The 15352-nt window shown below is 35.6% G+C and overlaps 1 protein-coding gene across 2 annotated transcripts in view; it reads left to right on the top strand.

Annotated features, from left to right (window-relative positions):
* The window catches only part of MIPOL1 (mirror-image polydactyly 1), a 260511-nt gene that overhangs the window by 13701 nt on the left and 231458 nt on the right, over positions 1 to 15352 (top strand). For both annotated transcript variants that reach the window (XM_023751493.1, XM_006085815.3), the window contains exons 4-6: positions 3583 to 3712; positions 9127 to 9160; positions 9420 to 9590. In XM_023751493.1, coding sequence (XP_023607261.1) covers positions 3583 to 3712; positions 9127 to 9160; positions 9420 to 9590 — 335 coding nt within the window. The remainder of the gene's footprint in view (positions 1 to 3582; positions 3713 to 9126; positions 9161 to 9419; positions 9591 to 15352) is intronic.

Below are 15352 nucleotides of genomic sequence, written 5' to 3'. Positions count from 1 at the left end.
CTGTGGGGCCTTGGGCCTTCTTTTGGAAGTTCTGGGTCTCTCTGACCCAGCTGCATTTTGTTAGGTAATTTTCAGATTGCAAAGGGCCAGGCCTTTCATATGCAAAAGCCTCTGCGCACAGCTTGGGTGGGGTGGGGACTCAGGGGATCAACAGGGTGGAGCAAACAGCTATGGCAGATCCTCAGTCCTACCCTAAGAGGCCCTGCGTCTCAGTGTCCCGGTAATCACTGCGAGCACCTCTGAGAGAAAGCTGCCCTCGAGTTCCGACCGATGCCAGACAGTCCAGTTTCTCCCCGTATGAGTCTGGGTCCCCAGAGACTCGCCCTGAACTGGAGTTCAGAGATGTCAGGAGTTTGTGTCTCCCTCCCGATTGAAAGAGACAGCCGTGTCCTCAGTTGCCAGCCCTTTCCACATGCGCCTCCCTACCTCTGCACTTTACTTCTGCACCTCCTCTGAGTCTCAGTGTGCTTTTCTCTTTCCTTCTAGTTGTAGAATTTCCACTCGGCCAGCCTTCCTGTGGTTCAGGATGATGTCCGTTTTGTCTTTTAGTTTTATTTTTGAAGTGGTTGTGCGAGACAGCAATTTCCGGTGCTTAACTATGCCGCCATTTTGGTTTCTCCTAAAATGCCGACTTTTAATGTAGTAGTCATACTTCTAGGAATTTTCCTAAGTAATTAGCTAAGTTCATACATAAGGATTTATCTTCAAAGATGTTCATTATAGTGTTGTTTATATAGTGAATAACTTAGAACAGTGTAAAATCTTATATTAGGAGCATCTTAGTTTAATGAAATATGGCATGTCCAAATAATAAAATTTCATGTACAATATAAATTTTTTTTTTTAATTTTTTTAAAAAATATATTTATTGATTTTTTTACAGAGAGGAAGGGAGAGTGATAGAGAGTTAGAAACATCAATGAGAGAGAAACATTGATCAGCTGCCTCCTGCACACCCCCTACTGGGGATGTGCCCACAACCAAGGTACATACCCTTGACCAGAATCAAACCTGGGACCTTTGAGTTCACAGGCCGACACTCTATCCACTGAGCCAAACCAGTTAGGGCGAATATAAAATGTTTTATATTTTTGAAGATTACTGAAAAATATAGGAACATACTCTGTTTATTTTAAATATATACAGAATGTTACAAACTATGTAAAATATTTCTGTCTCTGCATTTATATAATGAGCCTGTATGACTCTTTAATCAGAAGAGGTTATTTATGAAATAGTCATATAAAATATTGAACATTCTAATTCAATTTTAGAAAAACATAATAGTTTCTTCTTTAAAAGAAGCTCTGAAGTAAAAAGTTGAATCCAGCATTGTAATGCAAAAAAAAGGAAGCATCAAGCTACATGAAGTAGGTTGGTTAATTTTCTACTGATGTGGGGCATTTACCATTTGTCTTTAAATTCACATCCACTTTATACAAAGAGAGAGACAATACAATTTTCAAGAAAATTAAAAAACCTAGTGTGATATTTGTGGTTCTGGATTATATATTGGTGGTTTCATAAAACACTATCATATTTGCAAGGAATCCACTTAACATCATGCAAAGGTAGTAATGGTTAGCTGTTCAGCCATGGAACATTCTTTCATGTTTAGTAAAGACCTGTCTTTTACAAAGCTATCATCTATGCTATATTTGTTCTTAGAATTTTGGAACACGAATTGTAATTGATGATTATTTTATATGTCTCAAATCAAATCCAAATGATTTCTTTTCCCCTCTCTTTACGTTCAGCCTTTTCTGTTTACATAACTACTTTGAGGATGTTAACAAACAGATTCTTTTTCCTGGGCAATGTCTATCCTCCAAATTATGTTATTTAGGGGATCATGATCCAATGTTTAAACTAGAATGTTTTCCAATATACTGTCTCTTACTGTATTTTAAAAGTAGTTTGAGAAGTGTACAATATGGGTTTGTCAATAGACTTGGGTTCTACTAAGAAAATATGTACTTTGTCTTGACTCAATAAACTCATACTTAGTATGGTTTAGCCTCTTCATATTTACTTTTGCCCATATTAGAAAACAATTAGCTTACTAAACAAATTTGAGAATTTGGTGGTGGGTGGTTGTGGGGGGGGGGGTGATCCTCTCGATGAATCTCTTTTGAATTTGACTAAGAATTATACAATATTTGATAACCATGTTTAAAAATGGAGATATCCAAATATTATTGTAAACACCCAGTGATTTGTTTTACCTACAATATAAGTATTTTACTTGGTTGGCTTACATAGTAGCTAATAATATTTGTTAATGTGATTTAACTGCTGTGAACCTTTACTGAACAAATATTGAAATTTATTCAAGTCAAAGAAAGAGAATCTCTAATGACTTTTGTTAAGGCTTCTATTTAATAGTTAAGGACAAAAGTTTGTATGACATACGAGATGCAATTAACAGTAGATTTTACATTTAATAAAAAGAAAGAAGCATGCGTATTTGCTTTATTCATTCCATCATAATTTGCAGTAGAGCTGTGGGTGTTTAATGAGCAAATTCCAGCTAAAATGCTATATTGATTTTCTAGTGAACTTTGTAATAGTCATCCACCTTGGAAAAGCTCAGTGTTTACAATTAAGTTTTCTTTACTAAAAATGTTTGAGAGTTGCATATTGATCCTTTGAAAGTACTGAATTCTAGAAAGAATCATGTTTTTCATAATCAGATTTTACATAAAAGATAATAAGTGTTAAAATTATCATTCAGTAATACTTTAATTTTGGAAAAATATCTTAGCATTTATAAAATACCTATGAATGGAATAGCTGAATCTTATGGTCATAGCTGTATGTTTAATTTTTTTAAAAAGCAATTGACAAACTGCTTAATCTATTCCCCATCCGTCAAAATACTCTCTTACATACCCTTACTTTCCTTGAAAACCTTTACTACCATCTGTTATTCTATCTATCTATCTACCCTCCTGACTTTGGTGTTTGTTGTTTCCATGCTTATTTTAATATTTTTCGTAATTGTGTCTATCCATAAATAATAGGTGGAGTTGTCTTGCTTTGCAACTTGCTGGTTTTGTCAAAATTTCATTTTTGAGATTTGTCCATAGTTAATTCATTTTAAAGGCTGGATAGCATTCCCATTTTGAATGTAAAGTGTTATTTATTCTCTCTCCTGTTGCTGGACATTTGAGTTATTTCTAGTTTTGCTGTTATATAATGCTACGGTAAGCATTTTTATACATGTTTCCCTATGCTTATGTACAAGAATTTCTGTAACCAAAGAGGAGATTTGCCAGGTTATAAGCTACAGACATCTTCAACTGTAATAAATATTGTCAAATTCTTCTTGACAATTGCAAAATTATATGTGAGAATTATTTTTATTTCACAAGATCACAATATTTGTTATTATTTGACCTTTTAATTTTTTATTTTATGGGTGTAAAATGGTAACTCAATTTTACAGTAGCTTTTAAAAATAATTTTTGTCAAGTGATTAATTGATACCAATTTAGGTGAATAAAAGAAAATTATTTTTGTTAAAAGTATGCATTTCTCCTTTATTTTCTCTAATTAATTTTGGATGATATTTTTTGGTAGCTCTGGTTGAAGAGGTGTATTTTGCACAGAGGGAACGTGATGAAGCTATTATGTCTCGACTACAAATAGCCAATGAAGAGAGAGATGAAGCAATCGCACGAGCCAACCATATGGAAATGTCTCTAAAATTGTATGTACACATTTAAAACTATATGACATTAGAGGCATTTATAAAGTGTATGCATTATGTGATTACATATTCAGAAATGTTACTGATTCTTTTGTGTTACAGTTGTAAATTCCATATCTCCATAGTCTTTCTCAGACTTCTGGCATGCTGTAGTAGTTTGCATGTCAGGAATAGCAGCTACCACGCACACACACACACACACACACACACACGAAGAAAACAAGAAATACACAACACTGAGTACACTTACTTTCTTGACTTCTTCATAGTTCTGTTGTCGATGTCCTTACTCTTGTCTTCTTTTGTAACTTCTCTTTTCTGCACTTCAAGATGCTTCGGGTCTCGAAATGTGCCACTCCCATCCCGGAATCATCCACTCCTTAAAGGAACCCCGATTCCTTTTATTGGAAAGTGGTATTAGAAACCAAGATCTGGATGCCAGATGTGCTCATTGTTGCTGGGTGTGACTACTTCTAGGCCCAATCAGAAGAAAGAGCTAGGAAATGTAAGGTGGGGCAAAAGTAGGTTTACAGTTGTGAGTATGCGAAAGAGTTTATTCTTGTATTAATATTTAATTATTGTATTATTTTCCACTTAAACAACTATAACCCTACTTTTGCCCCACCATGTATATTTTTATAGTTTTTATTATATTAAAATTAGGATACCTTAAGGCTGAGTCTTTTTTATTTTGTTCTTGTAGCATTCATAATAAGGGAGAAATGGGTAAAGGGGAACAGGAGAACACTCAATCCCAAGTTAATTAATCTATTTAATAAATATTTATCAAATATATACTGTGTGTCAGGTTCAGTTCTGTTTGCTGAGTGCATAGCATTATAGTCCCAGTTTAGGAAGAAGACATTAAGTAAATAATTACATAAATACTTAAAATAATATTAACTAATATGAGGAATTATTGCTTCCTAGGATCAGTTTATAGTAATTTCTTAATGAATTATAATGTAGGAGTACATGTGGGGGGATTAGGAAAAACCATAAATCAGAAGGAAGAACAACAACAAAGGCTAATATATCAGCACAGTTTTAAATGGCACTGTACAGGTTCCTTTCTACTTAGCTGAAGCATGTAGGTTCTGAGCGTTCAATAGTGCATTTAAATGAAATCCTTCTTAAGATAGAACCTGTTTTTAACTGAGCTTTGCTTGACGGAGGCACATTTGGAGGTATTGAGTATAGGTTGAAATTATAAATTATTTCACATCTCTTTTTTAATTCCTATTTTTTGCTTCTTATAGTCTTCAAATTTCTTCTGTCATTTTTTTTCTCTTCTCCTTACCACTTCTGATCGCTGTATCTTTAATGCCAAATGTGTTTTGTTTTATTATTCTGCCACTTCTCTGCCTTTCCTTACCCCTTGAATGTTTAGTGCTTTTTTTTCATTTTTACTTTTATCTAAAAAATAGGAAAAAAAAACATGTTTGCATATGTATATTGCAACTTTTGAGATTATGGTATGTTGTGTCTCTGTTATTCTTGGTATATTCTTCATTAAGAGTGGAACTGTGTAAAATGAGACTGATAAAAACAATTTAGAATTTTCTTATTTGGTCTTTTAGCATGTGAGGTTCTTTCCATTGAACAAGGAGAATGATTATAGGTTCAGAAATGAAAGACATAATATTGAGTGATTTAGGGATAAATCAAGAAATGTGACATTTTCTGCATGGGTCTTTTCACTTAGAGTGCAAGGCTGTCAGTCAGAATTTGCATGGTATAGGAAATCAATTGAAACTTGAGCCCATGGACATTTACTTCAGCAAAATTCTTACTAATTATCATGTCTATGTCTAGTTAGAATGTTATAGGCATAATTAAGAGTTTACAGAAGGTTGAGATTCTTGTGTGCAATTGTAAACCTCATAATAATGATTTATAATTTGTAGTTTCTCAGCTATACTTCATATCACACTATTATTTTAAGTCTTAATTAAACCAGTAAAGCTTTATGTTTTGTACATGCTACTAGTAAGCCTTAAACTTCAAAAGACATTTTATATAGAAAAGTGAAGCCATATATAGCTGTATTATAGTTTTTTTCCCCTAATGGTCTATTTTTTGTCTAATTTTTATGTTTTCTTTTAACTGATAAAGTCAGTTATATACTTATTGTAGAACTGAATTTAACTTTCTGAAACCACTTTTTTTATGATTAATCTTTAACTAGACATTGAACGATCCAGTTAAAAAAAAAAGTCAAATATACTGAATTGGCCCTTAAAGTGTATTAACATACAAACCTGGCCTCGTTTTTCAATACTCTATATCAGGGGTCAGCAAAGTAAAGACCTGTGGTGCAAGTTCAGCTTCACCTGTTTTTGTAAATGAAGTTTTATTGGAAGGCAACCACACCTGTTCATGTGTTCATTAGCTGTTACAAAGGCAGGTTTATTGTGTTACAAAGGCAGGTTAGTAGTGTGACAGAGAACGCATGGCAAAGCCTTAAATGCTATCTCACCCCTTACAGGAAAAGGTTGCTGTCCTTGCTCTATATAATCTAATTGAGACTAAATTATAATGTAGTTGATCTTTGCTACCTGTGACAAGTATTTCTGAGACTTTTAAATGACTACAGATAGAAAATGCAAGTATTGGCTTTTTGTCTTTCGAAATTTATGTTTTTATTGCAAGTTACTTTGTTTCTATGTAAACTTTCGAATCCCAAATTATCATTTGTTCATTTTTTTATTTTTTTAATATATTTTTATTGATTTTAGAGAGGAAGGGAGAGGGATAGAGAGATAGACACATCAATGATGAGAGAGAATCATTGATCAGCTGCTCCTGCATGCCCCACACTGGGGATCAAGCCCGCAACCCAGGCATGTACCCTTGGCCAGAATCGAACCTGGGACCCTTCAGTCTGCAGGCCAACGCTCTATCCACTTAGCCAAACAGGCTAGGGCTCATTTGTTTATTTTTATTAAAGTTTTATTTTTCTCCAAATGACCATTTATTACTGACTTCAATTTTAAAGTATAATTTAGCAAAACAAAATTGCGATGTAAATGCTAAGTGGTTGACTTGGCTCACTCTTGCCCTGCATGTCAGACCCGGCATACTTGCGAAACATGATTCCAGTTTCTTCATCAGCAAAGTGGTCAGTCACTAGATATTATGTACTTTTAAGGATAATCACATAAATTAGTTATAGTCTGAATGCTAAATTCATGTGCCAAGGATTTAGTATAAACTTTTGATAAGAAAATTTAATTTTAAAAATTCTAGTTGTTAGTAGGGAATGTTAATATTAGCCTGCATACAATTATCTTAAACATATCCTGTTGAAATATGTTAATTTAGAACATTGAAACCCTCTGGTAAGGTAATAATTCCTCACATAGCAGTGCGTGAAAAAAACTAACAAGTATTACATAAGCATTCCATATACTTCTTGTTATGTTTATTATTTATAATATACATATTAGGTAGCCTACTTATGCTGTTATTTTTCTTCCTGAACATATGTAATTCTTTGAAACAGAAAAGGGAGATTTATAACCTGTAGAACTAATTTTTTTTTTTACAAAAGTTGCCAGTGATCTGCTAATCTAAATGTTCGATTTTAATGTAGCTTTTTACATTTTAAATTATCAAGTTTAATAAATAAATTTTGAAGTTTAAAAGTTTAAGTTGAGTTTTGTTTGGCATTTGCCATAATAAACTCTTAGTCTGATTTCATTGAAAAATAACAACATTAAGGTAAATATTTCTCACTACATATGGCTTCCCTTTTATTTTTTAAAAATATTTTTATTGATTTCAGAGAGGAATGTAGAGGGAGAGTGAGATAGAAACACCAATGATGAGAGAGAATCATTGATTGGCTACCTCCTACACACCTCACACTGGGGATAGAGCCCACAACCTGGGCATGTGCCCTGACCCGGAATAAAACTGTGACCTCTAGTGCCTAAGTCGACACTCAACCACTGAGCCATGCCCACCAGGCTATGGCTTCCTTTTTTAAAATCATATTTATCCAACCAGTAACTGATGGTTGCACCATTCTTCAAATTCCTTTACATGTTCATAAATTAGCCGTAAGAATTTTATCTTACACTTTTCCACTATGCTTTTTAAGTGATTGAAAAATAAGTGATTGTCTTCACAGTTCTTGTAGAACAAGCCTTTATGAAGCAGGATATTTGGAAACTGTTGATTTATTTTGGCAGAGAAAAGATGAGAATGTTTGCCCTTGTTGAAATGTGGCAAATCCAAGAAGACATTAGTAGTTTAAGATGCAATAAGTTTATGTAATTGAAAATTACTTTCTTGTTAACTTATACTGCTTAAGTCTGTGTGGAAAATTCTTTATATATATTTTTTCCTGTTAAGATGCATTATTCTAAAATTTATACTTTCCATCAAAGTAGCTATTTTATTGAATTGTAGAGTTTGGGACAATTTTGTAACAAATTTATTGTGCCTTCTATTATCTTTTCCTAGTATCCTTTTTTTGTGGTAAGTGTTAAATCATAGGAACACAGAAATGGTGGTGGTGGGGGCTTGAATAGCTAAACTTGGTTATATAAACTTTTTAGTACAATTTTAAAATAATTGAGGGCCATTTTAAAAATCTACATCATTTTACTAAAACTCATTACAGATTTTTATTTAACTTACCCGATTTAGTGGTTGCCTAGATTATAAATATTTTCTAAGCTATATCGTTTAAATTTTCTTCTTTATTGCATTTCTTCAATTTCTAAAATCAATAGTCACTTCTGTAAGCACTGTGACTCTTATAAGACAAAGTGAATTTTTGAGGGGACCCAATTTGCTTTCTTTGTCTCTAATTGAATAATTCTATATTTGTAATGAAAAAGAGAAAATAACATTAGTCTTCTAAAAATATGGTTCAGTTTTAGTCAGCCTTTCTGTATAGTATATTTGTTTTAACAAACAGGTAGCAGTGGGAGATTGTCAAGTCAAATTTAGAGGTAATTATTTGTCATTGCTTTCGAGGTAACATAGGTAAAATTTGTAATAAAAAAAACTTGCCTTGTTTTATTTGTAATAATGTCCAAAAAACAGAGGAATCATAGTTTCAGGTAAGAATTGAAAGTCCAGGAATAAATATAATGATGAGAGTGAGTGCTCCTATCGCTGGGGAACTTTCTTCATCTGAGCACATATGAACAATTGATCCTTGTAGTCATATATAGCAGTAAACATTAATAACTTAACAGTCTAAAGTCAGTGCAGGAGATATGGAGCATTATTGAAAGATGGAGTCGAGCAGGTGGCACTTTAATATGTTCAGTGTCATGGTTGACTCTAAAGACTAGTCGAATGAAATTACTTGAGGTTCTAAAGATTTAAAAAGCGAACTCATTTTGCTGCACTAAGGAAATGCTACTGATCAGGCTTTCTGTGTCCCTTTTTTCTAGGCTAGAAAATATTAACCCTGAAGAAAATGACATGGTAAGCCATTCTCTGAGGAGATTTCTGGATGTCAGTCTTATATCTTAGAGGCTTAAGTTCAATTGAGTGGGTTTCAAGAACTAAGATGTGGGAAAAAGAAGAATTGACACACTAATAATGTACATCTTTGCTGCGATATGAAAATTCAATAACTTTGCTCAGTCAATTTACAATTCACATGTGCCTATTAATTAAAACCCTATATTAAATAAAATATATTAGAACTTCATGTCTGACTAACATATAATGGTGTTGGTAGACATTACAGGAATTACTGAACAGAATAAACAATGCAGACACAGGGATGGCTATTGAGAAGAATGGAGCTATTATTGTGGATAGGATCTACAAGACCAAGGCATGTGAAAAGAGAATAACTGCAGAAGAAATGAACGCAGTGATAGAAGAACGCGATGCTGCTTTGTCTCAGGTAACTGCATGTATCTGCAAAAGCATCTACTTACTGTTTCCCCGTCCTTTACCATTAAAAAAATGACTTTTCCCACATATTCTTAATTCAACTCAGTTATTACCATATAATTAATATCAGGATAGATATATGAATCACATCTTTTGTTATATCAGTCTTCAAATACATGCATCCTCATTTCTGTTAGCTTGTTATATAACTATAATTATGTTCTTTAATCACTCGAACATGAGATCGACTTCTTATTTGAGTCGCAGTTTTGTGAGGGCTGAGATTATATCTTTATTACTCTTTTATTCCCAGTGCCTAATTCAGTGCCTTTTAGTAAATATTGATAAATGAATCAAATTATTTGTGTATTCTTTTCTGAATATCACTTACATCTTCCTGCTCTACCCGAAACCTGATTGCCTCCCTGCGGCTCCTGCTCCCGCTGCAGGCCTGTCAGGCAGTGGTGGTATTCCCTCCTGCAGTTATTCCAGTGGCATGAAGGCTGGTTCCTCTACTCGTTGGTGTTTTTAGATCATTGTTTTGTTTTCCTCTCTAAACTCCTCCAGCTCCAAAGCTCATGCATCAGATTGTACCACCTGTACATACTCCTGTTGAACTCATGTGCACACTCCTATGTCTCTTCATTTCTTAAAAATTTAGGATGTCTTTTTCTGTCTCTTCATAATTCTTGTCATAATTCTTGATGATTTAACTACGTATGTAGATGATTTTTTTTAATATCCCAGCCTCTCATCTTGAACTTCTCTTCTCCAGTCATCATGTCTTCTGCGCTACTTCTGCCACCCCCCCCCCCTACGGTCACATCCTATCCCTGGTTATCATCCGTCTCCATTGCAAGCCTCTCGGTTTCTGACCACCACTTATATCTTTCCAGCTCACTTACTCTAGAACTATGACTCTGGAAACTTTTCAACTGGCACCTATTTCTGTTACCCTACATATTTTCCTATCCCTCAAGCTTCTTATGTCCTCACTTCCCTCTTTATCTAGCTTATATTTCATGGCTCACCATAATTATCACCAACTTAAATATAATATGAGCTTAGTTCTCTTGGCCCTCTCTTCCTTTGTCCTACTCACCCAGCAAAGCTTAAGCCTTAAACATTTAACTTTCTATGCCTGTTCTATGCCTTCATGTATTTATATAGGAGGACAATATCACATAAATTTGCAAACTGAACTTACCTTAAATTTATGACCACTGTCTTCAAGTAGACCCTGATGTTACCTGACAGTCTTCAGCTTTTTTGTTAGTCCATTCACTCTTCCCTCTAGAGCAGTGGTCAGCAAGAAAAGATAAAATAGTCCTCCAGAGCCATGGTCGGCAAACCGCGGCTCGCGAGCCACGTGCGGCTCTTTTGGCCCCTTGAGTGTGGCTCTTCCACAAAATACCAGCTCTTCCACAAAATACCGACTTCTGCGCATGGGCCACAAAGTTTCAATCGCACTGTACATGCGCACCCACACATGGTATTTTGTGGAAGAGCCACACTCAAGGGGCCAAAGAGCCGCATGTGGCTTGCGAACCGCGGTTTGCCGACCATGGCTCTAGAGAACTATTTTATCTTTTCTTTCTTCTCAGATGTTTCCTTCTCCTTCCAGATGGGCAAATGGACTCTTCTTGCCATTTCACCCACCAGCCAACCTGCATTTGCACTCATAGTTCTAACTTTTCTAATTTATTTCTTTTTTTCTACATGCATCCATTTAAGAACAACCTCTATTTCTGCACTAGTTCACATGTTTTCTTGCCTGCTTAAGGTTATCACCTAACCAACCAGTTGTCCCTTTTCTCTCCTACTTTATACAATATTTTCTATTAGTTCATGTCTATCACTATCTAAAGTGCTCTAGTATCTTCCATACATACTTCCATGGTGATGTTTTGGTAAGTCTTGGTCTACTTGAGGTTTTCCCTAGCACTTTTTTCCTTCTCAAACTGAGAGCTGTGTATCCACTAGTCCTAGCAGATCCTGTATTCCAGTGTTTGTCTCCTCAACATTGTAAAATTGTGGGACACTCCATTATTCTTTTCAGGGGTTTTAGGACTTAGCTGTAACTTCAAGCCCCATGCAGGTTTGGGATTTTGCAAATTATTTGAAGTGGAAACAATTCTCAAATCTCCAATTTTGCCACTTAAGTCCAGACTGCCAAAAACCTAGAATTTCTCTGTCCTCCACAGAAGTCCTCTGTGTGTCCAAAGCCTGCTTTCTTTGCCCTGGCCCATGTCTCAGTCTTTAAAACTCAGCTGGGGAATGACTGCAGATCTTCAAATCACCTCTCTCCAGTTAGCCCCTCCTCAGAGCTTAGTCACTTGGTCATTGTTACGGCAGCAGCCTTCAGATGATTTTTTAATTTATCTGGCTTATTCTTGGCTAGAGCATTGTTCTGCCACAAATTATTTCATCCTATCTAGATACGGAGATATGACATTTATCTTTAGATTAGAATCAGAAAACGTCCTTAAACTTTTAAGATGGGCAAATGTTTTTACCATTGTTCTCTACCAAGTGTGTTCAATCTAGGATCATTCAATATATTGTTGAAGAGATAGCCAAAACTAGTTTAATGTGCTAGGAAATAATCCTATATAATAAAAGGGTAATATGCAAACTGACCCTAACAGCAGAAAAACTGGGAATGAATGGTCACTGTGACACACACTGACCACCAGGGGGCAGACGCTCAATGCAGGAGCTGCCCCCTGGTGGTCAGTGCGCTCCCACATGGAGGAGCTCTGCTCAGCCACAAGCCAGGCTGATGGCTGCCAGTACAGCAGTGGTGGTGGGAGCCTCTCCCGCCTTTTCAGCAACGCTAAGGATGTCCGACTGCAGCTTAGGCCTGCTCCCCGCTGGCAAGTGGACATCCCCTGAGGGCTCCCTGGCTGCCAGAGGGATGTCTGACTGCCAGCTTGGGCCCCATCCCCCAGGGAGCGGCCTAAGCCAGCAGGTGGACATCCTCCGAGGGGTCCCAGACTGCAAGAGGGCATAGGCCGGGCTGAGGGACCCCCCCAAATGCACAAATTTTTGTGCACTGGGCCTCTAGTTATAGTATAAAGTAAAACATTTGATTTTTTTAATCACTTGTTTATTTTTTAATCTTTATTGTTGAGAGTATTATATATATATCCCCCTGTTTTTTCCCCATTGCCCTCCTCTATCCGGTTCCTGACCTGCCCAAGCCTTCACCACCCTATTTTCTGTGGCCATGGGCAATGCACATATACATATAAGTTCTTTGGTTAATCTATTCCTGCCCCTTCCCCCTTGCCTTTGAGATTCCTCAGTCTGTTCCATGTTTCCATGCTGCTGGTTCTATTTTATTCATCAGTTTATTTTGTTCATTGGATTTCTCATATGGGTGAGATCATGTGATACTTGCCTTTCTCTGACTGACTTATTTTGCTTAGCATAATAATTTCTAGGCCCCTCCATGCTGTCTGAAAGGGTAAGAGGCCCCCCCTTTTTTTACAGCTGCATAGAATTCCAATGTGTAAATGTACCACAGTTTGTTAAGCTATTCATCTACTGATAGGCATTTAGGCTGTTCCCAGATCTTAGCTATTGTAAATAATACTGCTATGAACATAGGGATGTTTATATTCTTTCTGGTTGGTGCTTCAGGATAGGATGTTGAAAAAAGAGATAGAGGAAGGTATAAACAAGTGGAAGCATATACTGTGTTCATGGATTAGAAGAATTAACATCATTAAAATGTCCATACTACTCAAAGCAATGTATAGAGCAGGGGTGGGCAACCTTTTTGTGAATGCGTGCCAAAACCAGCAAAATCTCTGACTCAAAATTCTTCTGCATGCCAAACCTAATTTTTTGAGAACATGTTATGCCTACTTGATATCTCTTAAGGTGTACGTATGTGAAGAACCTTGAAGAAATAATAAAATTCATTCGAGCAACAAAAACACAGTATATGATGATGAAAAATACATTTATTTTTTAATGTATACATGTACACTGATAGTCCGACAAAAAACGTTATGACTCCGTTTCATATTATCAGTGGGACTTTTGCTGCTGCATCAATGATGACAGAGATTTTACATCAGGTTTATATTTCGTGACCTTCAGAGATATGCACGAGCTACTACTTTCATCGGTCAGGCTACTCCTATTACGAGACTTAACAAAATTCATCACTGAGAACAAAGATTCACAAGCGTATGTGGATGAAAACATGGAGAGTGACGCTGTTGCAAAGTTTTTTAAACAGAAAAAATTTTCTGGAATGGCATTCCAAGTCCTCAATAGTTCGTTTTCGACAATTCTCTCTGGTACTCCTGTATCTAATCACTTTTTTTCAATGTTTTCCAAGTCAACTCTAAGGTCAATAAATTTCTGCTTCCAAATTGAGCTACTCTGAAATTCAATCAACTGCATTTCAAAGTCAGCCATGTCTATCCATGAAAACATTTGTAAGTTTAGTTCCTCTAGTTTCATGCTGTCTGGAAACCTCATGAATTTTGCTGTCTCTTCCAGTTCTCTGAATTTCGCAAATCTTGAGAAGAACTGCTCAGTAGTTGACTCGATGATGTTTAAAAACAGCTTTTGAAGGCTTTGACAGTCTGTTCTGTCATCTTTTGGGAGGTCTTTGATGTGCCTCTTGAGGTTTGGGAAATATCTAAATCTCTCACCATCCACATCCCTCTTAAAGACTTCCAGTTTCTTTTCAAAAGCCTTTATGTAACCAAACATAACATCAAGTGTCTTGCCAGTTCCTTGTAATTTAACATTTAAGTCATTCAAATGTTCACAAAAATTGTAAATGGAAGATTATAAGAGAGGGTTTTGCGTGCCAGCAAAAGTTACTGGCGTGCCATGTTTGGCACTCGTGCCAGGGGTTGCCCACCCCTGGTATAGAGTCAATTCATTCCCTAGTAAAATACATATTTCGGCATATTTCACAGATCTGGGACAAATACTCCAAAAATTTATACAGAACCAAAAAGACCCAGAATAGTTGCAGCAATCTTGAAAAAGAACAAAGTAGGAGGGATCACAATACCGGATATCAAGTTATACTATTGTAATCAAAATAGCCTGGTACTGGCATAAGAACAGGCATATAGGCCAATGGAAAAGAACAAGAGAACCCAGAAGTCAACCTAGGTCATTACACTCAATTAATATTAGCTAGTGATTTTGAGCTTTCAGGAGTATCACAGACATTTTACCTTAATTTTAAAACTTATTTAGCACCAGGTATTTTCTAACTATGTCTTCTGTATCATGCCAGGATCACTTCATTAGTCCCATTCTTTGTAGCAACTGGAAATCTTCAAATTCTTTGATAACTTTTTGATTTTGATACATTTACTAACTTTATTTTTCAAATCATGTTAAAATAATTTAGTTACTTGAACTGGCCTTATTAAAATCTTATCTTTTTTCAAATGAACACTTACACTCCTATTTATTCAAATTCTCTTGTATCTTTTTCTGTTTCATATGGAGACTTGAAAGCCTTAAAGTCTTTCATAGGATGAATTAAAATTTTTATAATTAGCACTTGTTTGATTGAGGAATTGTCTTATTATCTCACATTTGTTCTTTCTTCTTTGTCATTTTTCTTGGCTCACTAATGCTTGCATATTCTAATTCAAATTTTTGAAATATCTATAATTAGAGGATAAAGCTAGAAACTCCTTCCCCCCCCCCCCCCAACTAATTTTTCTGGGATTGTAAGTTTCATAGGACCCAGAAGCTACCTAGTTAAACTACCCACTAAATTGA

Source organism: Myotis lucifugus, unplaced genomic scaffold (assembly GCF_000147115.1).
Source record: "Myotis lucifugus unplaced genomic scaffold, Myoluc2.0 scaffold_22, whole genome shotgun sequence".
Classification (NCBI taxonomy): Eukaryota; Metazoa; Chordata; class Mammalia; order Chiroptera; family Vespertilionidae; genus Myotis; species Myotis lucifugus.
Note: the sequence above shows the minus strand (reverse complement) of the source record. Positions and strands in the feature narration are given on the sequence as shown.